The sequence below is a fragment of the Tachysurus vachellii genome, chromosome 5, assembly GCF_030014155.1.
Source record: "Tachysurus vachellii isolate PV-2020 chromosome 5, HZAU_Pvac_v1, whole genome shotgun sequence".
Lineage (NCBI taxonomy): Eukaryota > Metazoa > Chordata > Actinopteri > Siluriformes > Bagridae > Tachysurus > Tachysurus vachellii.
In genome coordinates this window covers 22,481,988-22,508,199 of record NC_083464.1, presented here as the reverse complement: position 1 = coordinate 22,508,199, position 26,212 = coordinate 22,481,988, and the positions used below count along the sequence as shown (strand labels likewise).

At 34.9% G+C, this 26,212-nt stretch overlaps 3 protein-coding genes across 3 annotated transcripts; all 3 read right to left on the bottom strand.

The window, feature by feature from the left end:
- Positions 1-1,345: 1,345 nt before the first annotated feature.
- Positions 1,346-4,187, bottom strand: hoxa10b (homeobox A10b). The gene is made up of 2 exons (XM_060870503.1): positions 3,308-4,187; positions 1,346-2,530 (listed from the first exon to the last, which is right to left on the bottom strand). The coding sequence occupies exons 1-2, from the start codon at positions 4,029-4,031 to the stop codon at positions 2,256-2,258; spliced, it is 999 nt and encodes a 332-aa protein (XP_060726486.1). The 5' UTR covers positions 4,032-4,187; the 3' UTR covers positions 1,346-2,255.
- Positions 4,188-6,647: 2,460 nt separating this feature from the next.
- On the bottom strand, positions 6,648-8,817 carry hoxa11b (homeobox A11b). The gene is made up of 2 exons (XM_060870504.1): positions 8,066-8,817; positions 6,648-7,467 (listed from the first exon to the last, which is right to left on the bottom strand). The coding sequence occupies exons 1-2, from the start codon at positions 8,694-8,696 to the stop codon at positions 7,235-7,237; spliced, it is 864 nt and encodes a 287-aa protein (XP_060726487.1). The 5' UTR covers positions 8,697-8,817; the 3' UTR covers positions 6,648-7,234.
- Positions 8,818-15,309: 6,492 nt separating this feature from the next.
- On the bottom strand, positions 15,310-17,961 carry hoxa13b (homeobox A13b). The gene is made up of 2 exons (XM_060869301.1): positions 17,252-17,961; positions 15,310-16,841 (listed from the first exon to the last, which is right to left on the bottom strand). Exons 1-2 carry the CDS (start codon positions 17,901-17,903, stop codon positions 16,600-16,602), a joined length of 894 nt encoding a protein of 297 aa, XP_060725284.1. The 5' UTR covers positions 17,904-17,961; the 3' UTR covers positions 15,310-16,599.
- Positions 17,962-26,212: the final 8,251 nt, after the last annotated feature.

Sequence of the window (26,212 nt, the reverse complement as noted above, 5' to 3'; positions counted from 1 at the left end):
TCATATTCGTGAGTTGGTAGATACAGTTTGTCTCACGAAAAGATCGAAAATATGCTATCCACTTTCAGCACAGAAAAAAACATACTAATAGATGTTGCTGTTGGTAATGCAAGTAATAGGCTACTTGAATAGTATTAAGCATTGAAAGTAATCATGGTATAACATGTGGATACATGTGACGTGGATATTTAAATAGATGTATTCGTGCTAATGTAATAGCATTAGCCTGTATTTGAAAGCCACTTCTTAACAGGAAATAGTAGCTTCTGTCATTTTTAAGATTACTTTAGCATTTTTATAGTATTAAGATGCCTTTTGTCTGGCTTTTAGGAGGGCATTACTGTTCCAAATAATAACCAGAAATTTTACAACAATCATGTGCAACAAGCACTGTTGATAAAATTATACTTATAACTACCATAAAACATAAGAAACATTTTAATTCGAAGTAACTGAAAAATTATTTTAAATTATCCTCATATGTGGAGATGAAATTGGAGAATATAACCCAAAAGCTGAAAAAAAGCCCGTGGTATATTCAAACTTTCTATTCTGTTTGTTCACAGCATAATTTTTCCTTACTAACATTGTCCCACTGAGAGTGCGGATTGTTGGGTAATATAACAGACTGCGTTTATAATAGGGCTATTACGCTGTTTTCCTGCAGGTTATTTGGCTGTCTGGCCTGAATATCACCAATAAAGCCTTTGTGCTGCTTCTACAGTGCGGCGGAAGCATCCGGCGGTGTAGGCGTGGCATCCAGTCCTGTAGTACCACACACACACACACACACACACACGGCTTTGGCCAAAGTGCATTGATCGTAACCTAGGCCTTGCAGTGGCTTTACTGCACTCCACGGAAAAATTCACATACAGGACACTCCTAGTTTTGTCGATCTTAAGAGTGAAACTAATGTTTATACACTGATACCTATAAAGTTTTCATTTAGCACACGGCTCCAAAAGAAAGTACCATTAGTTCAGTGATTCTATCTCCAAATTTCGCACAACTGTAATCATACACATTGTCTGGAAACTGGCGTATAATTGTATAATGTTACGTTTATAAAATAAGGTTCGAACAGATGAGTTAGGTGCTGAGGCGAAATTCACTGCAAGGCAATTAAGACAGTTTCGTGTTGTGGAGATACGAAAGGGAGCCCAACAACATAAAACTACCTAAATCACTCAGCAGTCCTCTCGTTTCCGTTGGAGCAAAATACATACAAAGAGAAACAAATGAAACAAATACATGAATAATAATAATAATAATAATAATAATAATAATAATAATAATAATAATAATAATAATAATAATAAAATAAAAAACATCAAGTTTCGTATTTGTAAACTATTTATTTTTTATTCAGACACACAGGCATCTGAAAAAGGGTGTTATGAAAGTGTCTTAGGTATGTCTTCAAATATTTACTGGTAAAGAAGAATTCACAGAAAACCAAAGATTGAGAGAATGCGGTGTCAGGGATAAGCTTCTAGGTTTTGCCCGCTCCACGCTAACGGCCTGCTCATTTAATAATTTTGCAGCAAATTATAAATTGTGTTGATCAACTGTTCCCTCGTTGAAAACGAAACTCATTTTGCACCTCAGTGAACGTGATATCTACAAGTGGGACGTTTCTTTGTGACCTCCCAAAACTCAAAAATACTGTAAGGTTACAACAATGCGCCACAGATAAAGTTCTCTGTGATTATATTGTCTCATCTACTCTTTGATGAAAGGAAATTGGAATATCAAAATTGCATGAATTGCATTGAAGTAAACTGCATCTACTTTAATGTGTAAATAGGTCAGTTTAGGCTAGTTTTGTCATTTAACCACTTTGATTGTTTCAAAAACCATATGGTCAAAACCATATTCGTAATATGACTTAACAATCAATAAATTGAAACAATGATTGTAACTGCAATTAATTTTTACATCATGCAAATACTGCCATACTATATACAGTTAATATATACTACTGTCCGTTTATATACACCTGTCAATAAAACAACACCATTTTCTTACATTTTTAGATTACATCCAATGGACTTGGCAGACTTCATAAATAATGATAATGTGTTACCTGGACCAAAATTTAAAATAAAACGGACATATGAAAAAGATTCAGACTGTAGTACATACGTAGGACACAATAAGTTATAAATAATATTATGTACAAGGCAGAGGTGTGCGCTTTGAGAGCAATCTGAGCAAGCGCTTTAGCTGGTTGAGGGCGCCAGAGCTCCTTCTCAGGCGAAGCTAAAGTTTGCCGACAACTCGCGAATACGGTTTTCTCGAGTCATTTTCTTTAACTTCATGCGGCGGTTTTGAAACCAGATCTTTACTTGTCTGTCGGTTAGGTGAACACTACGGCTAATCTCCAGACGTCTTTCTCGGGTCAGGTACATGTTGAAGAGAAATTCTTTCTCCAGCTCCAAAGTCTGATGTTTGGTGTACGGACAGCGCTTCTTTCGCCCGCTCCTCGCCGTCAACCAGTTGGCCGTACTGTCACTTTTGCATTCTCCTGTTAAATAATATAAAAACACACAATACCTACGTATGTGACTTAGTTGCAATACAGGTAGTAAAGTGCACTGTTTATTTATCCAAATCTTCTCTAGTTAATGTTTTGTTATTGTTGAGAATTCTTGCAATTCCTAGAATCATATATATACCAAGATTATATATATATATATATTAGATTAGATATATATATATATATCCTTAACAAAACAAAAATCTATAAAAGGACATATTTGGTGGGACTACTAAGTTCATATGGGTATAATAGTACAATATAACTACTTGAATATGACGTAATGTGAAAGTATGAATGAAATCTTATTCTTATCAAATAGATCTATCTATAGTACACCGAATTAGCTTTTATGGCCTACAGCCATGCTATCAAATTCAACAACTTTCTGACCTACAAACTATTAACAAAGGTTATACGTAAAATTATGTAAACCTATATATTTCTGTTTGATTATCGCAAGCTATAACATCCATTAGGTTTACGGGATGACTTTTTAATATCCTTTAGTGAATAAATAAAGTAGACTGAGCACACTATGCCTTGACATTATACATTATAACACTTCTACAAAATAAGCTGGTCAGGAAGTTTACAGTAAAACTTATTAGGCTGGCCATATGACAAAATGCAGGGTGTGTGAGCTTTGTCCTAGACAACTCCAACAATATTTTACTTCTAGAAATACTGTATGGTACTTTTATTAAATTTGGGCCGCAGGGTTTCAGAAATTGCAACACACACATTTTAAAGTAAAAAACAAACCTTCATTAGCTTTCTGCGAATTTTCTGCTTCACTTTCTGGTGGTTGTGGAGATGAAGAGGGGCCGCTCGGTGATTTCCGGCTCTCCTCGTCTGTTTGGGCGGCCGGCTCTTCGATTTCTGTCCCGTTTGTTTCTGCAGAAAGGGTTGGACGAGTTTCCTCAAAACGGGTAAAATGGCCCGAATCGGACAGGACGTTTGGGTAGTAACCTTTGGACGACGAACACGTTTGTGACAAGCGAAAGTATCCAGGTACAGGAACACTGCTGTTACTCCCTGATGTCGTCAACCGGGAATAAGATATATCTTCATTTCCCGAGCTTTTTAGACACTTCCCTGACTCGTAGAAGCAATACGAGTTTTCTTCTTTTATGGCAGGGGAGAACGACCGGGAAACGCTCTGGCTGCTGAGCTGTTCAGTGCGACACGACCTCGAAGATTCCAACCATGATTCCATTCCTTGCATATAGGGGCCAGTTGCAGGAACCATATTTTGGTTCTCAGTTCGTTTGGGTCCGGGAAAATAGCCACAATTAGACAGTCCATAGGAATATTCGGAGCTGGGTGGCAAGTACACGCTACCGTTTTGGTAGTAGTGAGCACTTCCTTCGGTTCTACCGCTTATCAAAGAGTCTACCAAAAACGAGTTTGCAGATGGACTGTCGGAGCATGCCATATTCGTGGTATAATTTGACGGTCGAAGAAGATAACCCTTTCTGGATGTCATTTCTTGGGTAAAACATGCTGAATATAATTACTGATAACCGTACAACTCAGTGCGAGCTAACAACCAATTAAAACGCATTGGAGCCAAAGGCCCCTCCCACTGTGAAGACGTAGTCTAACTGTTGTGTACTGCTTCCACTTTGGACTACCATTTTTTTTAAACAAGAAAGTGAAATAGGTATTTACTGCATTCGTGTTTTTCTTTTTGTATGGGCACATGTAAAGGGAATTTAACACGTTCATCACATTCATTTTTACTGGTAATTCAGCCATATTACCCCAGATTTCCTAAAATGCACAATAAAAAAACAAAAATGTGTCTATAAAACAGCTTGGGTTCAATTGTAAACCTTAGTAATACAGACTTACTAATCAAGCAAGGTAATACATTAAAGCAAAATTGCAATTGATCTTCAGAGATTCAAATATATTTGTCATACAGTTGTAACTGCATTCAAGTTCAAAATTCTTTTTTTCATAACGTTTTTTTGTTGAATGTATAAATTCTAATGTACAATGAATAAAATATATACATTTTCATGTATATACAATTATATATATATATATATATATATATATATATATATATATATATATATATATATATATATATGTGTGTGTGTGTGTGTGTGTGTGTGTGTATGTATATATATATATATATATATATATATATATATATATATATATATATATATATATATATATATATATATATAAAATTAGAAAATCCATTGTCAGGAAGGATAATATATATATTATACAAACTGTGTAAGCAAATTACAATCTCGCGAAGATCTTTACATTTTAAAAAAGGCGGTATTTTTACAAATTTAAAGCCGACAATAATTAGACATACAATCCAACCTAAAAAGTGAAATACTTTTTAAAAATTTATTTATTTATTTATTTATTTTTAAAAACGCAAATAATTTACAAAAATTACATTTACAATACAATTAAATTAATTTAGACATTTTACGTCTCCCAGTTATACTTTATACAAAATTACCAGTGATCAACATACAGAGAGAGAGAGAGAGAGAGAGAGAGAGAGAGAGAGAGAGAGAGAGAGAGAGATACCTGCTTATATATTAAGAAGAAAATATATGTGCAATTACTTATTGATACCCATGGAATGTTTTTCTTTTTCTTCAGATGAATCAACACTATTTTGTCTCTTTCTTTCTCCGCCAAATGCCTTTCACAGTCTTCCTCAAAATAAAGAAATTATGTTTCATATATTAATACTGTAAATATTGTATATATTAATAAGACTTTGGCACTAGGAATTTCATCCTGGCCTACTGGTTCGGGCCTTGTTTATGTATCCTGTACCTGGCGAGAAATTACCTTAATAATGTTTAAAAAACCCTCGTTTTTAGGTCAAATCAAATAATTTATATTGCAAATGATATTTATTTATATAAGTTACATTTGTTAAAAAAAGAAATAAATAAAAAATAGTCACAAACATATTATGAGCAACATTGTGTACCACAGCTAGTTATAGTGGAGACAGTATAAGGGGAATCTGTTTGCCAGTTTTTCTATCTCCGCACATAGAATAATAATAACTTAATATTTGGCTTACCTGAAGCCTGCACTGCACCTTGTTATATCATGAGGACGTGTTCCATCTTCAGAACAAGACGTAAATTCTTTTTCGGCAGTATATTTTAAATCCGCGGCAATGACATTGAGCTGAATGGCGCCACCTTGTGGACAAAAATCCAGTGTTTGGGAAGGCTAATCGCTGAGGACTCCGGCCACGAGTCTGAGACAAATGCCGGAAGAGTCGGTGAACGCAAGCTTTCAATGATTGCAGTCGCTGTTTTTCGCGCTCTTAGTCACAGTTAATAACCTTGGTTCTCAGACAGTTTATTGCACCGCACCCCAATTGTACAAATGCTCCAGACTAAGATGGGTTTTATGGCCAAGTTGCTACAGCAACGCCGGTGGGGGAGGGACGTCCAAATTCCACAGAGCCTCAAAGGATGCGCGAGGAACTCGCTATTACTTCTTGTCTTTATTTATTAGACCTGAGAGTGGCATGAAGCCGTTACTGGGATTGTGGCCATCTACTGAATTGAAATTTGATAGGTGCATTGAAACTGTAAAATATAGGTTACAGTCTAAGTATTTGCGATGAAATTCATCAATTTTTTTGATTGATAAGCTTCAATTGTATTGTTTTCCCGATTATTTAAAAAACGACTATAGGCTAGATTTGCATCAAAGCATTGTCAGAATACATTCAGTCGTCTGGGAGGTCGAAACTGGATCGAGGGGTTCTAAAGCCGATTTGATTCAGTGAAACGTCCACTGCAGTGTTTTGGGGCAGTTCCGTAATGGATACGAGGCATTAATAATGGCAGCTATTTGATCCCCGAATCAATTTGAACTTCCTCGGCAATAAAAAATATCAATCAAACATTTGATCCTACATTAGATGAAAAAATAAAAGAAAGGAAAACAGACTGTTTCTTTTCACGAATCGATTTATATACGAGTTCTGAATGCATAGTCCATAATGTATCACAAGTTGGAAAAATTACAGTATGACAATTCAAGATATTTATGATATGATAATATCATGTTAAACAGTGTCCTTGTCCACTTGGCTATTGCTTTTAAGTTGTTCTTTATATAATCTTATAGTTCTTACCACTTTTTTATTCATTATATCAGCTCATTAAGGCCTAGATGAAAGTCTAGCAATAAAAAATACACAATTCAAGTAGAAGATGATCCTTACAAAGTAATTCATTTGCTATGACAAAAAAAGAAAGAAAGAGAAAGAAAAACAATTATGTCAATATAAAGACAATCGAATTAATGATCCTTCCTTTAAGTGAATTTCCTTCTAAAGAACGAATTTCCCCGTACATTGTTTTGAACAGGTATACATATCACATTTATAAATATAAAGTACACACGATCGTCAGAAAATAAAGCCATACATCAATAAAAGATAAAACCCTGTAAAATGTATCTGACACTGCTGAGTGAATGGCGATGCAACAACAACAACAATAATAATAATAATAATAATAATAATAATAATAATAATAATAATAATAATAATATCGCCGATATTGCATAGCCTATATATGGTGAAATGAGGTTTTGGACCTTCAGATCCGCTCCTGGAATGTGCAGGCGCTGCGACCTTGAAGTTCACCCTATCTCTCTCACACACAACCTTTACAGCAAAGGGTTTGCCGAATAGTACTGTAAACGGTCTCTGTTCAACTTTTTTTCCTTCATTCTCCTGTTTTGAAACCAGATTTTTACTTGACGGTCGGTGAGGTTAAGCATCCTGGATAGCTGCAGCCTCTTCTCTTTGTTTATGTAAACGCTAAAGAAAAATTCTCTTTCCAGTTCCCTTATTTGATACTTGGAGTAGGGGCATCTCTTCTTGCGGGTTTTTTGTCCATCTGAGAGGAAAAAACAATATATAGAGAGAGCAGGCAATTATTGATCAGTAAAATAAACCCCAAAAAACAAAGTTCTCGTTTTAAATTAACTTCAGACTCTTGAGGCTGTCTGTAGTTGACATTTTGTAAAGGTGCACTTTGCTGCTTTAGATGAGTTATATTCAAACAAATCTCATCCAACACTGTCACAAATGTTGTAAATGAAAGTTGTAAATGATAAAAAAAAAAAAAATAAAATAAAATAAAAAAAAACATCGGGGAAAGGTCAGTTTTATGTATATTTTTCTGTAATTTTACTTAAAAAGAAAAGTTTCGTTTTGTGATGAGTATGCTACAGTTACATGCGTAAATGTTGTATACATAAAAATCACAGATCTAAAGAAGACTTAAAAGACTTAAGAGAGGAAATGCCCCATCATTCACGGCCAATTTCAACCTTAAAGCACGTGATCCTGCGTTTATAACAAAGTTTTGTTAGAGTAAATCTACAGGCCCTCCATAAACCTTATATGCTTATAAAACAGCACATAAAATGTTTAACAGGGGCGCGCGAGATTACAAACTTTCTCCCATAACCGACTCAAGTGTTCATACGTACTTGTGCTCGCGTATTTTTCTTCGTTGTTGCCGGAAGACGATTCGGGACTGCTGGTCTCCTCGCGGCGATCTGCGTCCTCGAGGTCTCGGCATTGCTCTGTCCCCGAGCTTAGTGCTGCCGCAGCTGCTGGAGGGGCTTTATTGCTGCTAGATCTGCTCGCTGCCTGCTCGCTGCTATGATTATCCACGTTGCCGTAAGCCGTTTCGAAAAACTGATCAAAAGCTTGGGGCAAAACTCCGTTCCTTCCGACGCTGCCATACACGCCGGAAGCATGTCCGGAACCCGAGTGGTAAACAGCCGAGCTGTTTTTCGAGAACATGTCCCCTAAAGTCCCGGGGTTCGGAAGACAGTCTCGGTGCACAATGTCTTCTGGCGCGTAGCAGTGTGGCAGATTGGCCCGGTGGTGCCACTTGCTGGCAGGGTCAATGGCATAGTCTCTGAACGCTACCTCTCGGACGGACTGAACCTGGGGCAGACTAGACGATGAGTAGGAATATGTCATGGGGCAAGTAGACGGGGTCTGGGGCAGAAAAGGAGGAAGGCTGGAAAAGTCCGTTCCAGAAACATAGTAAGTGCAGTTAGGTAAATACATATTAGAACCAACGGGCACGCGCTCATCATAATCCATCATCTAATGGCCCGTACCAATGCGCCGGTCCTGCTTCACATCGTTGTGCCGAGCAGAGCTCTAGTGGGTTTGGAGCGCAATCGCCGAGTACAAATTTTGAGCAGTGAGGTGACGTGGAGATCCATCTCCATCCATTGCAGAGAGCTGAAAGTCATGTGACCATGAGCAGAAATTGACATCTACTCCTAAGTGTAGGCTATATTGTGCCAGCATTTGGAAATGTGCTGCAAAAAGAAACATTTTATTGATAACCACGCAAACTTGATAAAGTTTGTTTGCATTTCTTTCCGTAGACTTTTGTTTTGTTTATCCATCCAAATAAGCTACTTAGAAAAAGACCGATTCCACGTACCTATGAATGTTATATGCTCTGTAAATATAAGAGCAGGCTGCACGAGAATTTCAACTGTTGTGATTTTATATTATTGTCCTTTTTCAGTCATGCATAGAATTGCTGTAAATTTTGTATACCACAGCTTCTTCTTTCTAGGGTATTATTTGCTGAAAGGGAAATTCTGTCATTAAATCCATTCCCAATTTGCCACCCTCTTATTTGGTTTTACGACTCATTTACGGGAATTAATTTATTCAGACCAATTTATCATAGAACGCAATAGTATATGGTTGGCCACTCGGGTATATTTTTCAAGGGTTAAATGGAAGTATTTGTGGAGTTTGCGTACATTCGTTGCAGTTTTTCTAAGTGTTATTAGTAAATCCAGGTTTCTCTCTGTTCGCCTGTATGCGGTTATTTGAACTTATATAATATGTGTAACACGGTCGTTTAGTCATAGGCTACAGAAGTTAATTCACTACCCTTATCCGTGCAAATGCAGGTCGTGCATCAGACGGAGGTGTAAATGCAGCTATATTCAGGAACATAATATTGTGATTCTCCAGGCTATCCGTTTCCTTAATGCACGGAGCACCACTTGCTGAAATCATCAAGTTTATTTAAAATTAAAATGTTATCATTGGTTGTATGAATTTTCCGGAAAGAACTACCGAAAGAGCTGCCTTGTCCTGTCTGGCCTCAAGCAGTAGTGGAGGAATCGAGTGGTCTAAACACGGTTTAGGGCCATAAAGTTTTAACTTGGACTGCGGCCCTGTTAAAATTACATTGGCCTCCATAGAGAACGACGGCTGATGGTATCCTTATGTAGGCGTTCAGGCCTATGGGGATAAATGTGGGTTGCTTTAAAGACAATACCCCGAAAGAAGAAGGTGATAAACAAACTTCAGTCTGATCTGTTCAATAATTCGCATGTCCTACTTCAAGTATTGATTTGTTAGACTTTCTCCACCAGGTATTCAGTAAGTATTATTCACGGCCAAATTTCTTTCATGCTATTGCGACTTTTAAAGCTTCAGTGAGGGCAGGGTGGGAACCAACACTAAAGGAAGCCGGAGATATAGGCTCTTTTATGGCGGGTTTTAGCTGCAGTAGCTTATTGTCCGCACAGACAAGCCGAGTGCGACTAGGAGACACCACCTACATGGGCTTCGTGAACTTCAATTAGACCTGAAGTCACGGGTAAAGGGGGATTAAACAGAGCCTCCAGCTTCATCTAAAATATCTGGTAGGATACACACGCGTTTCAACATTTATGTTTAATAGTCAGATGCAAAATCATTGTGAGCAATGATCTATTCATATTGTGCATGTTTAAATTTGTTAAATATTTTAGTATTTTTGTTGACAGTCGAAACTAGTTTATAGAACGGTTCTACCACGCGAGCCACCCTCGCTGGAATAAGAGAGCTCAGGTTCACGTTGATATGGATATAATTCATGTTCAGCTGTGCAGTGTGTGTAGACGAAGCTGTGTGCGGCATCAAGTACACTATAAAGAGCGAATATTTCTAGAAATAAATAGCATAGACACCAGTTTTTGCTTTTTAGTATGAAAACCACTTTAAATGTACGTTTTGTTTTGTTTTTGTTCAAATGCAATTGTATTTTTGAATGGCAAATAATAATTGGTCTCCTCTATAGTTCAGATTAATTTGTCATCGTTTCAAGGAAACCAAGATCGAAGAAATGATTAAGGCCCCCATCACCAAAGACATACACAAGGGGCGCTCAAATACTTAATTCTTCTATTGAGCATTTCAAGTAGATGCTTCGTTGCTTGTATAATACAATATATGCTAGATATCTTGTACAAGACTGCTTGCATGTCTAGGAGTGTGTGGTAAAATAATAAACGCATTAACGCCTACACACACCCGGAAGAAAAATACTTGGCCTATAAACTGAAATTAATTTGCTCATTATGCTAGACTGTAGTTAACAAATGAATTATTCTTTAGAATTATTGCCTTCTGTATTTTTATTTGGATTATTCTTATTATTTGGAAAAATGGATATATTCAAATACAAAATGTAAATAATGTACAAATAAGTAAAAATATATAATGTGATTGTTTCCTTATTCCCTTTAATGGAACTGTTTTCACCCGTCTGCGTTTTTGTTTGATTATTAAATGGCAATATATTGATCCGTAGTTTCTTTCTTTCTTTCTTTCTTTCTTTCTTTCTTTCTTTCTTCCTTTCTTTCTTTCTTTCTTTCTTTCTTTCTTTCTTTCTTTCTTTCTTTCTTTCTTTCTCTTTAATCTTTATTTATTTATTTTATTTATTTATTTGCTTGCTTGCTTGCTTGTTTATTTATTATTTCATATCTCCTGACAGAAATAATGTATAATCATGAAAACTTTCTGAATAATAATAATCATCAAAATACTTTCAATGTCTTATAAAACGATGTTTCCAAACCCTTTAGCAAGGCTAAATTGCCATTGCTTCTTTGGTGTCTGTGTTGTGGGAGGTTTTGCTGATTTTAGTGGTGTGTTTGGGGGCCACGGGCACTGTCTGAACCCAAACCCAACCTTTGCCTTGCACTTGTTCCCGCTCCAAAAGGTAGACAGCCATAAGTGGACATCATTTTAATACATTTTAACATGTTAATATATTTTTAATGAATATGTTTGTTTGTTTAACTTTTTAGGCTACCACTTTGTCAGCCGAGAAGATCAGAAACAATTAATGTTAACAATAAATGTGAAGTATGAAATGTGAAGCATTTCACTTTAAACACCGAAATTGCTCTGTATTTAAAAAAAAAAAAAGAAGAAGAAATAGATATTTATTAAAATATATTGTAGTATGAGTGAGCTTGTCGTAAAATGTACACAGGTATTACTCAGTGAAGTTGTACAGATTTTCATTGCAAATAGATTTATATACGATGATTAATGTTTATAATATACAGAAACACGTGCAATCCAATTGGACAAGTTAAGGTATTATTATTATTATTATTATTATTATTATTATTATTATTATTATTATTATTATTATTATTATTGTCATAAGAAGGAAATTTCCACCAATTACAGTGCAGTGCGCATCTTTGTGTCTGCAAATCTATTTAAGAATTTCGGAAATATCGGAAGCCCTTGGAACCGGATCACACACGTAAGATTTCAATGTATAGTCTCTTCAGGTGCAAGGTGATAGGAGCTGAAAGGACGTGAGAGCTAAGTCTCCCAGTTTCGGAATGATTTCCTTTAATTCCACAATTACTTGGTTTAAAGAAGAATGCGCGCTGAAGTATATGCTCTTGGTTTGTCTTAAGATTTATTTTTTGTACTCACACTAATGTCTCACATTGACTCTTAATTAATTTGGTCACAAATATAAATGCCGTGTCCATTCGTATATGTTTCTCACGGAATTATATAGATTTATTTCTAAATGGGTTATGAAATAAAAAATAAACCATTTCGCATTATAAAAGCATTAAACAGTTGCACCAACTACAATTTAAACACTGTCCATTTGTACAACAGGTGGCAATCAAACATACAGTAACAAAATCTTTCTTAAACTAATTCTAATGTGTATTTGAATCTAATATGAATTTAACAAATAATGAACACATTTAATCTGTATTTTGAAATAAACTTATATAATATTACTGTATAATAATAAATTCAATATTCTTTACTAATGTTATTTCGTTAATGTTGTTGTTTTTGTTGTTGTTGTTGCGTCTGATTATTATAAAATGTCAGATTAAAATAATGCTAGTATTTAAACAAGTGTAAATGCTGGCTATAACTAATGCTATTTTATTTTATACAAAATAAATAACAGCGTTTTTATTTAGCTTTAATTGTCATACCAGATGAGATGATGATATAGTGTTGTTTAATAAATCCCTGGTACATGAAAATACCCTTTAATCAATCTCAAATTCATATATAATTTATTAATGATCAGTACCATTTTATCATTTTGACATAAAAACGTATTTGCCTTATATGGGAGCGTATTTTAGCAGACGATTAAATCGTATACTACTAACAATTACTCGTATAGATTTTATAGGAGTAGCACTATTATAACAGTAGATAGTGATGTGCTAGAGGTAGGAGAAGAAGCAACGTAATTAACCTTACTGTGGGCCTGTTAAAATAATGACTTGAATTAAAAGATGTACAGTGAATAACAACTGTTTTTTTCTCAGAGAGGTTCAAATATACGCAAATAAACAATTATTCAGTAATGTTAGATATGTTTGAATTCTGCTTCTTAATAAAGTTTAGAACAGATCATCTTGCATTGCTTGCCTTATTTACTGTATGATTTATTTTAGTATATTAATCACTCTTAAAGAATGTACAACAGTAATAAATGATAGGCGCAAGGACAGTTTTTAAAATAAATGCTGTTTTTAATTCTACCTTTGGGTGGCAGCAAACGCTCTGTTTGTTTCTATCCGGGTACTTTCCTGCATCATTGCTTATTGGTTGATTTTCTGTGATATCTTTCTGCTGCAGTGCAGGGGCCAAGGAGGGGAATATCCGCGTCCTTTTACTTAGACCTTCATGTGCAACATCGGATCAATGAGTGAGGAATGCATCACCAGGTTGAATTTATACGTACATACATACATACATACATACATACATACATACATACATACATACAAAATATATATACAAACACCACAAAACACAAACAAAGAAGATTTGTGACAAAATACTTCGTCACAGAAATGTATCTGCACACTTCGAACCATATAAAATAAATGTGTGTTTTTGCACTAAATGCTCACGAATTTTATTTATATATATATATACATATATATATATATATATATATATATATATATATATATATATATATATATATATATAATTCTTTTTATACTGTTATACTGTTTTTATACATAAAATTATACACACACACACACACACACACACACACACACACACACACACACACACACACACACACACACACACACATATATATATATATATATATATATATATATATATATATATATATACAGAGACATTACAGACACAGAGACACTATATAATCCACCAATCTGGTACAAATAGGTACATTTGGTGTATATATATATCTATATATATATATATACACACACACACATTATATTAGACGAGTGTGGGAGAATTTTTTGCAGTTGTTTTGTCTTTTAAGTCGCTTTTTATTCACCACTTCAAAAGCTGACCACGTTCATTTAAAACATACGGCACCAATTTCTTTCCTTTTTTCTTATTTCCTGCATCTTTGTGAAGGTTCTACTTTAATTTTGAGTTTTGTGTTTCTTTTTAAGTGTTATACAATGAGTAAAATAATTAATAAAAATGAAATGCTATCACCTTCACCTTGTTTTCTCATTTTTTTGTTTAAACAGCCTAGCTTTTGCCTTAAGAGACACTTTTGTCCACTTTTGTTTTTGATTAGATGTTTAGATGATGTTTATTCATCTAAAACACACACACACACACACACACACCTTATACACCTTACTGTTCTGTTATTAATTCCTGACTTTGTATCATACTTATTAAGCTTCAAAACTTAAAAGCTTTAATATCTTAAAATCAACATTATTGAGATATATTTAATCAAGATATTAAAGTGTGTGTGTGTGTGTGTGTGTGTGTGTGTGTGTGTGTGTGTGTGTGTGTGTGTGTGTGTGTGTGTTTGGCTGTCTGAAATCTTTCGTCTTTTTGTTGATAATATGGCAAATAAGTGGGGATTTTACAATAATGATGATAATGTGATATTTAAAACATTTTAATTTTATGCTATGTTATTTTAAAATTAAAGACCGTTTAATGTCTCGGTGTCTTTTTAAGTTCTGCGTATTTGAATTTTATCTTATCAGCCGTTTTCCTATTTATTTCATATGTTATATGATTAAACAGCAAAAGCAAATACCTATAGAGTTTTTGCGGAAACTGGAAACGCAACAGCTTGAACATAATTTTGTATTTCGTAAAATTGTTCTGGCTGATTACATTATTTTCCCAGGTACATGTACTTTTCCAGGACAATACAGGATGCTTATCACGTAATACATTTAATTTAACGCGTTTACTTAACAGGAAATCAGAAAAAAACGGATTTAATTACATTATGGAGCTCATTAGGCCCATAATACAATGTTAGGTGTTGCTACAAATATAGCAATCTATAGTTAAATCTCTTATTATAGGTCTGCATTATCACAATCACTATTACAATAAACCTCACAAAATGACAACGCAATAGAATTGACACCTCCAAAAGTTGACTTATTGTTTTTAATATGATATTCGCAGTACGACAGAATTAATTGCTTCAATACTTGAATAAAAATGTTCTGTAAAACCCTCTTTTGTAGCCTACTTTCAGGGACGCGGGACGTTTGTCTGAACAAGTGGCTTATCCATGATGCGTCTTACACTTTGTTTTACATAAGGAAATGTTATTCAACAATTTTTGGCTGTTGTCTGTAATAACAATACCTGTTTATTTGTTGTATCGTGTTACTTGCAAAATATACACTTCCGCGTACACTACACTGCCCTGATATTACACTTATCGTATCATTTGCACCGATTGTTGATATTGTCCTCTGTACAAAGTCCCTGTGTTGTCTTTTAATTTTAGATTTCACCTTAATCCTGGAAGCTCCGTATTTCTGCCCATTGCCGACGTAGATGCAACGACTCAAGTCTACCACTAGATGGCAACATTGTGGTTTTCAGTCAGGTTTCAATGTGTCATATTAAATAGTTTCTTTCTTTTTTTTTACCTGTATTTCGTAATATAGGTGTAGATTGAAAGTAAAAACACATTTACAATGCTGAAATTACCTAGGTATAACGATGAGCATTTTTTTTACTCATTACTGGAAATATTAAAATTGGGAGTTTTATTGGAATATTGTTTGCAGCAACAAATAAACCTAGCGGGGTACACACATTGAACAAACTGTGAATAATTATATTTCTACCTAAAATCTTTAAGATACCATGTAGTCATATCTAAGTTGTTTATTTATTTACATAAACTAGTAATGTATTGGCGGTCTGTAGCTGGGGTCATCAGTTTCCAGAATTAGGCGTCTTTAAGCCTCAAAATCACCAAATTGAGGTGGACTCCGGACCTCCAGGACTTGGGTAGATGACCTCTGGTCTATAGCCTTAACAACATGTTCTTGCAACATTGGGTTAATTGTAGCTTCATGTTACTGAACCTAGACACAGCATTTGTCTCCCGCGCAATTACAATTAACACAATGGTTTCATGTTTCAATACGAAACGGAGTTTATGTGTCGAGTAGCAGTGGCAAAAACAAAAAACAAACAAAAAAAACAAAGAAATTGTGTATAGGCATACAGATGTTTTGACAGTCTATTTGCTTCCTCATCACGATCACCGTGTAACATATATGGTCTTCAGAGTTAAGCAGAATGTTCTTTTTTTCTTGCATGGAAGCTATAAGCTACAAATCTCAGCACAGTCACTCCCAGAGGAACATAATAAATAACGAAGTGGTTCCTTCACTCTGTCCGTCTCAAATTCTGTAGCCCCTTAAGTGATGCTCTTGAATTTGTTGACCACCTTCTTCTCCTTTACCCTCCTGTTCTGAAACCAGATGGTGACCTGACGCTCGGTTAGGTTTGTGTGAGCAGATATCCGTCTCCGTTTATCCTTCGTGATGAACTTATTGGCCGCATATTCGCGCTCAAGTTCTTTCAGCTGGACTTTGGTATAAGGGACGCGCTTCTTCCTCCCGCGTCGAATGGAAGCGCCATCACTTCCTGACACATTGTCTGGGGGCCGAGGGGAAAAATAGTGTTAAATCGATGGCAAAAACTAATAGGAAAAATATTTACGAATATGTCCATTCATCCAGATCATTTCTCTATCTTCAAGTTTAATCTAATTTATATATGGGGGAAAGAACATAGGCATCGAGATCAAGTTAAACCGATAAATATATATGAATAAACTCATGCGACGAAGATTATATTTAACTAAGGGAGACTGCGTATTGAACCATAAACGCTGTGTCTGATATATATAGTTTAAACCTAACGCTGCAAAACGTTGTATATAAATGTAGATTGAAAATGTTCTCCCATATCCAAATAATACTGTTATATACTGATTCACTCTTTAACAAATGTTATTGTGACTAAAAACAGGTTAAATGGATGCATTAGCTAAGTAGGCCTAATACCTTGAAGAGACGACTTCCAGAGATGACTGGATTGGGTCTGCTCCTTTGGGCAGTACACAGGGCTGTTCCAGCTGTTCGTGATGGTCCAAGGCTGGTGGTAAGTTTCCACGGGCAAAATTGACTCGTGTCTCGGTTCTGGAGCAGAGCTTAGAGCAGGCACGACTGGCACGTCCAGATAACTGGGCACAGGTTGGTAAGGTCCGGACGAGTACCCCTGATAGAAAGTGAACTCCTTAGCTCTAGAAGAAAACTCCTCTCCGGAGACAGACGTCTCCATGTACTTATCTGCGTAAGAGGCAGGCTGCGCGCAAGACTTCACTGCGCCGTGATGTGATACTCGGCACGGATAATAGCCACTACCGAAATATCCATAGGGCAAAGAAGCAGCACCGGGGGAGTTCTGCGCCGCCGAACACGGGCTGCACTGCTTGACAGGTTCCGTCACGCCAGATACAGGCACTTCACTCGATCCATAGGGTGCACCGGGAGCAAGAGAAGTCGGGTGGGCCACGAGATTCCGGCACTGGTTGGCGGAGAAATTGCTTCCCGCGAATCCCTCCATGTTCTTGCTCACGTCGTCTGAGCAGCCGCTGTCACAGAGAAACATCACCGGCTCGATCCAGCGGGAATGGAGGAGCAGAGATGCTGTCATAGCACGACCAACATTGAGCCTTTTCCAGCTCTTTCAGGAATCCCCACGACTGTAAATATGCGACGGTGAACTTGAGAGAGTAAAGCGACGCTCACGCGCCCGTGCAGACTAAACGCAAACGGTTATTGGACGAAGGGAAGCACGTGATATGCAAAGGAGGACGATAAGCGTGCAAGGCAGAAGATAATGCAAAGCACGGGCATGATTTTTTTCACCACTGAAATGAGATAAAGAAGAGAGGCTAATTATCTGTAGTAGTTCAAGATTTGACTGAGAACCAAGAGGAGTTCTATTAATATTTAAACTAACCTCTCGAATTTCTAGTTTTTTAATATATTATTTATTTATATATAACATATAATATATATATTAATATTAATATTATTATAATATTAAGTGTATATATATATACAAATATATATACATAATTGATTTTTAGATTTGCTTTTCAAGTGAGCAATGTTATTTTTTCGTGTTTCTAATACTAATGCACGTTCAGTAAATAAACTCAGAGTTAAAATAACATTTTCATGACTTGTCAGATGGACTTCGTTTCCTCTTTTAGAAAGTCCATGAGAAAATTTGCTTTGAAATGGAGGGCTGAAACTTTTAAATCCATTATTGAAAACTATAATGAACAGCTAAACTTATTTCCAATTAATACCACTTAATTAAAACAATCGAAGTTCAAAGTGGCAGAAAATATACGACTGGTGACAGGAAAGCAAACAAAGCAGCAAAGTTCCTTCCTAAAAATGTCTCATTGCAGCAAATCACATTCACCTATTTATCTGTATATTTTAAGAACTTGCGGTGTTCTGGTCAGAATTTGGCAGTGCCAGAGTCCAGAAGAGTTTAGGCACGGCTGGAGGCCAAGGTCAAGTTGAAAGTTACAGTCTAGCCAAGGCGCTTTCCGTGTCACTGAAGCCTTTGACCGTCTGACAGGAAACGACCACACATCTTTTTCAGCATTGTAAAAAACAGGGGGATGAAAACAGGTACTGATCTGTTTGGTTTTCTTTACTGGATTTTTCCCCAATTCTGACCAATGAGCCAACTTGGTTAAGGTGTCAGAAGCACTATACCAATTCCAGAGAGACATAGGAGACGAGTTTCAGTCTGGGCCTGAAAAACTGTATTGTAAATAGAGTGGCCTGAAAGAAAGTATATTATTACATTTCGAAAACCAACTGTGAATTAAACCGTCTTTTAATTTTCGAATGTAAATGTAACAAAAAGAAAATGTTTATTTCTCAGTAATAGACATCCATTTCACGATTGCAAATCTCGTTTGTTATTAGAACTTTGAAGAGAAACTGAAGAGAAGAGAATTACAGTAAGTTATCCTGTGACAATTTCATTAAAACTACAGTGTGATTTTGTTATGTGATTGAATACGAGCAGTGTTAAGAACAAATTAAATTACTATTTCTGCATAGCATATTCAGGCCTATTAACTTACAACAACTGCTACAACTTCTATAACAATTATTATTATTTATTATTATTATTATTATTATTTATTATTATTATTATTATTATTATTATTATTATTATTATTATTATTATTATAGTAGTTGATTATGATAATGATGATGTACTGTCATGGTGCTACTACTACTAGATCCTACTACTGCACTAATAATTGTAGTATAATAATAATAATAATAATAATAATAATAATAATAATAATAATAATAATAATAATAATAATAATAATACGTGAAATAGTGAAAAAATAGAATATACATTGTTTTTTTTAGGTCTCCTAAAATGTTGTGCTAAATGGGTCTAATATTGTTCTGACCTAAACCTATAAACCTCCTTAGTAAAATATAAAAATAAAAACCTGGATCCGTTTTTGAGCTGTTCTTAAAATGAGTTAGGAGCTGTTTTGTTGGCAAAGACTACACTTTCCCTACCTCCACGATCTGGAACACAGACGTCAGATGTTTTTTTTTTTGTCCCATTTAATATTTCGTTGTATTTCCGATATAACATAGGGCAAGGGAGAAAATGTAATTTGGTGTATACTAAATAAGTAAGCTCATATGTGCTCCTCAAAACATTTGGGATTCGACGCGGCCTAAGCTACATTTAGACTGAATCCTCCTTATGCCATTCAGGATTAATTTTAATTTTGCTATAGGTTAGTTGTCATTTTAAAGTTAGTTGTTTAAGGTAACTGTATAGCAATAGGCAATAGAAATATATTTTGGGGAAGCAATTTTTGGGTTGGCGATAAGACAATTCAATTATTAAGATGGAGCGGTGAATTATCTGTTTTTAAAGCAGACGCTATTGGACATCTCAGCATGAAAATGAAGAGGCCTGTAAGCCACAACACACACTATGATAGATTATGAACGTTTAGAAGTCATTCTTGTCTAGTAGGCAGATTTAATACCTAAAGCTTCATATATTCTGGATTATAGGTATTATATATCATAACATTTACTCAATTTGACCATGAGAAAAGATTCAGCAATACTGCTGTCAGATTACAAAAATAATAAAGTTATGGCAATCGGGTTAATAATATTTTTGTTTTTTTGTAAAACCTGTTTTACTGTTAGGAAGAAAGTGCATTTGTCTAAATCGGATTAACGGATTTATAGCCTATCATTTTAGACATAATTAATTTGTTCTTCAAATCGGAACGTTCCTTTTGTAAACTGTTATAGTACTCATTATAGAAAACAGTCTCCCTAGGCAATTTTTCGGGTTTATTTATTTAGCTGCCGTGTGATTGAACAAAAAACACCTAATCAATGTTTTCTCTTTAAGGATTGAGGGATATATAGCTAGATATATGGCTAGATGTATAGACAGGCAAACATTTGCATTCAAAGTAAATGAAGTACATAAGAATTTTATATATATATTTTTATTATTACTACTACTACTACTACTACTACTACTACTAATAATAATAATAATAATAATAATAATAATAATAATAATTAAATATTATTATTTTCATCATCATCATCATCATTATTATAGGTTATTTATTAATAACAGCACCTGTACTAAATCAAACATTATATCTTCTTCAAATTTGTTTGTTTGCCTTTTTTTTGTCGTTGTAGTCATTTTCTGTTTTTCTGAAAAAATACAATTAAATAATTTCAAGTAGCCTACACTGGCGACGATCTTTCATCCTTTCTGAAAACATCCAAAATACTATGCAGACTTGATTTAGGGCCTATAGAAAATGAACTGTGACAAGAATTTCTGATTCTGAATCTAACATATTATATCTGTCTGTTGTGGTCTTGGTATAACATATTTCTATTTAATTTATAACCCAGAACCGTATGATTTAGTACACGATTTAATCATATCAATTTAAACTATTTTATGATCAGCTACAGTAGAAAGTGAACCAGTGGGTGATCAGAAGTTAACACATACGTTACTGATGCACTATTTACAACCAGCATCAAAGCATTGGCATATTTATGCTACTATTAATAAGCATAATGCATTAATACATATGTGATGTGTAGTGCAAAATGGTAATTCTATGTAATCTGAGGGTTCTCAGTGGTTTTTTTTGTTTGATAAATATTGGTAGATCTAATGCCCTTTTCTTTCTTTTTCTCGTTGTTTTGGTTTATCAGAAATTGCCTAAATATTCAGTTATTCGTCCGGTAGCCTTAAGGTTAAGTATACATCCATAACATTAAATTATTTGAGTTTACGTTTTAGGGTTTTAAAATATGCATTAGGTGATAATACCGTGCCCTCTGTATTGCTGTGGGGGAAGGGGGTGTCGGTAATAATTGTTAACATATATGGCAACTAATTAATAAAAGTTTGTACTTAATGCGTATTTCACATGACGTGGGCTTTCCCATCAAAACAATTATATCCGGTGATCTGCAACTAGAGATTAATAATCCACAGTAGTTATTAGCACACGTGCATCCTGAGTAAAAAAAAACACTGTAAAAGAAGAGTTGTTTAACATGGTCAGTGGTTAGTCATTTTATGTAAATGTATTAATGCCCAAGGCTGTTTTTAAGACTCGTTAGTGTTGCTAGAATATTAGACTAGACATTAGAAAGGAGAAGGTTCCTGTGTTAATGTGACAACTATGTGGCTTTTTCATTATTATCTCTCGAAGCAAAAATAATGTTTTGCAAAATTGCACAAACGGCATCCTACATTTTAGTCTAATTTATTTATATATATTTTGGAAATCATGCAAATCACAGATTTGTTTACTCTATAAAAAAGTTATTCTAAGTCTGTAGTTATTGTAAACAACAAAACAACAAAAAAAATTTTTAATGTATTAATATTATTGTAGTTTTATTAAGTATTGTTTCTGCTTTTTGACAGGATGGAGTTTAATCATCCTCAGCAGATGAGCACTGCATTTCAATAACATGATTTCGGGTTTGGAGAAATTTCTCAGCAAAATTACCAATCGGTCAGAAAGCTGGTTACCATGAAGCGGTTCTAACAAACATAAAGGAGCCTTAAAGATAAAAGACGTTAAAGCCATAGACATTTTCATTCTTTCCGTTTTAATTTCTCCGGAGAATTTCGTTTCATAGGTCTATCTGAATCAAAGCAGGGCTGAAGTACCATAGTCAATACTGAGTGGCATGAAGAAGGTCACATAGAAACAAGATAACCATAAAGTATAGAGTAAAGCAATTCAAACGAACAGTGGTTAAGCACGCTGAGTGTAGGCGAACCCCAGCACAAAGCTCTGTTTGGAAAAACTGTCAGCTAGATAAGGCAGCACTTAGTCCTCCTCGCTTAATGGACTTTTTATGGGTTTGCCTTGTGATCATGTGACATCTGGCATCAGAACCTCTGTGTGGTTCTCTACAGGCTTAGGATTTAAGCACGCCGATACTTATGTTCCTGTTCTTTTTCCTGAGGAAGTGTGTGTGTGTGTGTGTGTGTGTGTGTGTGTGTGTGTGTGTGTGTGTGTGTGTGTGTGTGTGTGTGTGTGTGAGAGAGAGAGAGACAGACAGACAGACAGACAGACAGACAGACAGACAGACAGAGAGGGAGGGAGAGAGAGGGAGGGAGGGAGATATCTGCTATAAGTACGTCTGTGCACCTAAATTAAATTGAATAATCAGTTAAAATCATTTAACTGATCATTCCATTAGGCAAAAGCACAACCCCATATTTTGTGCTATAATTTGTCAAAATAACAGTTACATTATTTTGCAATTCTTGTACAATTAATCATTAAGGCTTTACCACACGTATAATTACATCAAGCCTGCAACAAATTGAATTCTCCAAGTATCACTATCGTCATAGTCACAGTGACTATATGCCTAAATAAAATGCTTAATCCACTCAAAGCTCAAGTCAATGATTTATTTGGCATGCCTTGCAAAAGTAAAAGGCTAGACTTGTGCTGTATGATGTAAACCTCCCTTCCGTTTTGTGTGTCTTGTTTGTATCCACAGTCCAACAGCAGTAATCGGAGGAAGGCCCACCTTAAAGTCTAAAAAAGGAACATTTTGTTGGGATGTCTGAGTGCCTGACCAACATTTATTGGGCAAAAAAGCGAAAAGAAAGCTGCACAAAGTAAGACAAAGGTAACCGTGTATAAGGGAAAGAAATCAAATGCATACTGCAAACCATGTTGAAAATAGTGGCAAAGAAAACTAGCATTATAACAAATAATAAAACAACAACAACAACAACAACAAGAGTAATAATAATAATAATCATAATAATCATAATAATCTTAATAATCATAATACTTTTCACCTTTAAGGAAAATCACATATATTTCATTTCATATGTGACAATAATATTCACATATTATTATTCAACTACGCCGAAGGTGCATTTCACCCATGTTATGCATTAAAACTTGAGAACGATAAATACGTGAAAATGAAATATGTGAAAAGAAGCTAATATAAAAAAAGTTGACGAAAAACATGAAAAATTGGATAACCGGAACTGCATTCCTTGCATGAGAAAAAAGACACTACCTGTGAAATATGAAATTGTGTTGAATTATTCAGTTATAAAGTCCGTGTGACTTTGCATAAGAGTATCTACTGTATATCGGATGAAATAAGTACAAAAGAAAAAAAAAGAAAAAAAAGGCACAAATAACAAGCTGCCACCTATATCAGTTTCATCTATTACTGTAGGGAAAATGTTATGGTACCTGTACAAATATGCTCACAGGTTGTGCAGTCAATCAATTTAGTTTATAATGTCAGTCTGCAATGTTGCTCCAAGACTCTCTCTCTCTCTCTCTCTCTCTCTCTCTCTCTCTCTCTCTCTCCCTCTCTCCCCCCCTCCCCCCTCCTTGCCCTGTCTGTCTGTCTCTCACTCTTTGTTTGGCATTGGTGGTATGCAAGGAGTGCAAAGGTGAGGAAATCAAAAGGAGACTGGGAGTTCCCGTTAAGCCTGTTTGGGTTTGTCATTCCTAACTTGACAGTGCGCTTGCTTTATAGAACACCGTCAAATAAAAATGTACAGATTTAAGCATAAACACAAGCAGCTGAATTCTCTTTTCAATCCCAAAACTCAGTCAAAGTGGAAACATGATGACGTCATCTACGAAATATGATAGAAATGCCATTTGTACTCCCGTTCACCCTCCACGCCGCACGCTTTGTCGTTTCCATTTGCCTTAAGGTTGATTTGTAACCAGGGTGAAAACAGCATTGTTTACAGGATTTACACTTTATAACCGTCATATTTGGAAGCCTGGGGTGCAAAAACTGGTCTGATCTATCTAAAGACCTATCCAACTGTGTGCGCGTCGCGTGAGTCGCAGTCCCCAGCCGACCCTCCACCACCTCTACTCCCGCCCCCATACACATACCCCACCTACCACTATGTATCTGCTTAAACCAGGCATTAGACAACTCATTTTAATTTAAATAAATAAATAAATAAATAAATAAATAATAAATAACAAAAAAGCTTTACCCAACTGAAAAATAATAACTCACTATTATATCCGATTAAACATTGAAATCATGAGAAATAATAAATAATGAATGATTCATTATTCATTATGAATCCGGCATAACGTTACAACAGTATAACAGTTAAGAAGCAGCTCAAATGTACCTTTTTTAACTAACTCACTGTTAACTAATATATGTAGGAATTGCAACCACCTTTTTTTAGTAACATCCCCCCAAATAAACTTAGAATTTAGATAGAGTTATTTTGGTCAGCACTGGCTATCAACATTATTTGGGCTAATTGGCTAACTTTTAATTTTTGTTTATGTTTATTGACTTCACATTATGTAGAAAAATGCAAGTTAAATTAATTAAACTAGATTGCAAATTAAGTTTAATGTAAACAAAATACATTTCATGCAGTTGCAGGTCATTTATTTTTCGTTTGTTCCATATTGCGCATTAAGTTGCAAAAAACAACAAAAAAAAGCAACAAAAACTCCTAATTGTTGTATACCATTATAGTTCAAAGTGTGTGTGTTTCTGTGTTATATGTGTGTGTGCTTTATTGTAATATTTTATTTCTTTTTTTAGGTTAATAAGTTAAACATGGCTGATTATTTACTCCGATTTACTGCATTCAAATTCAAATACAAGCACCGGATAGTTTATTCTGCTCTTATTTTAAACCATATAACAAATGTTACAAAAAAAAAAAAAAAAAAAAGTTTCAGCTCAAGTTTTTTTTAAAGTTTCGTTCGGTGTAAAAATCTTTACTAAAAACCATTATCTACTTTATTTTTATTGATTGAAAACATAGCGAAAGGCGGGTGCAGAAAGAATAGTTTAGGTAAATTACATGACAGGAAATGACGTACTTTTACCCTTATCATAAAACAAAAAAAAAACCAAAACACCTTGACAGAAAAAAATGTTTTAAAGCGTTTGAAGAGTTATTGTTTAATTTGCCACACATAGTGAAAAAATGTGGTCCTGTTTATATGGTACTTGGACCCCAAGTATTTGGCAACTCAGTAAGGAATGGGCTTTTGATATTTATGCTTAGTCCAATTAATTTTCAAGATAATCATATGGACCATAAAGTGGAAATTTAAAATAACTAATGTTTATTCTTGCAGCACTAAACCTAACTGAATTGATCATTGATTCTTATTTTTCAATTTTCTGGCTGTTCCCAAATTGCTGATCTCTGAACTGTGAGTTTTTGGACAGCGCCGTTACAGAACATGTAATATTAGGGCGCTTTCACACTTTTTCGTCTATTTGTCTAATCCAAATATAACGGAATTATGTGTTTGATTATGTTTCAAAAAACAACTTTGAATGATGGACAGAAAGGGCTGAAATCAGACTAGCAGAAAACTACTG

What these genes read in the sequence shown, in the direction of transcription:
- hoxa10b (XM_060870503.1), bottom strand. Translation starts at nt 4,031, where the DNA reads ATGACATCCAGAAAGGGTTATCTTCTTCGACCGTCAAATTATACCACG. An exon ending in TTCGCAGAAAGCTAATGAAG is followed by an intron (nt 2,531 to 3,307) that starts GTTTGTTTTTTA and finishes ATTATTTAACAG; the next exon opens with GAGAATGCAAAAGTGACAGT.
- hoxa11b (XM_060870504.1), bottom strand. Translation starts at nt 8,696, where the DNA reads ATGATGGATTATGATGAGCGCGTGCCCGTTGGTTCTAATATGTATTTA. An exon ending in AGAAAAATACGCGAGCACAA is followed by an intron (nt 7,468 to 8,065) that starts GTACGTATGAAC and finishes TTTTCCTCTCAG; the next exon opens with ATGGACAAAAAACCCGCAAG.
- hoxa13b (XM_060869301.1), bottom strand. Translation starts at nt 17,903, where the DNA reads ATGACAGCATCTCTGCTCCTCCATTCCCGCTGGATCGAGCCGGTGATG. An exon ending in CTGGAAGTCGTCTCTTCAAG is followed by an intron (nt 16,842 to 17,251) that starts GTATTAGGCCTA and finishes CTCGGCCCCCAG; the next exon opens with ACAATGTGTCAGGAAGTGAT.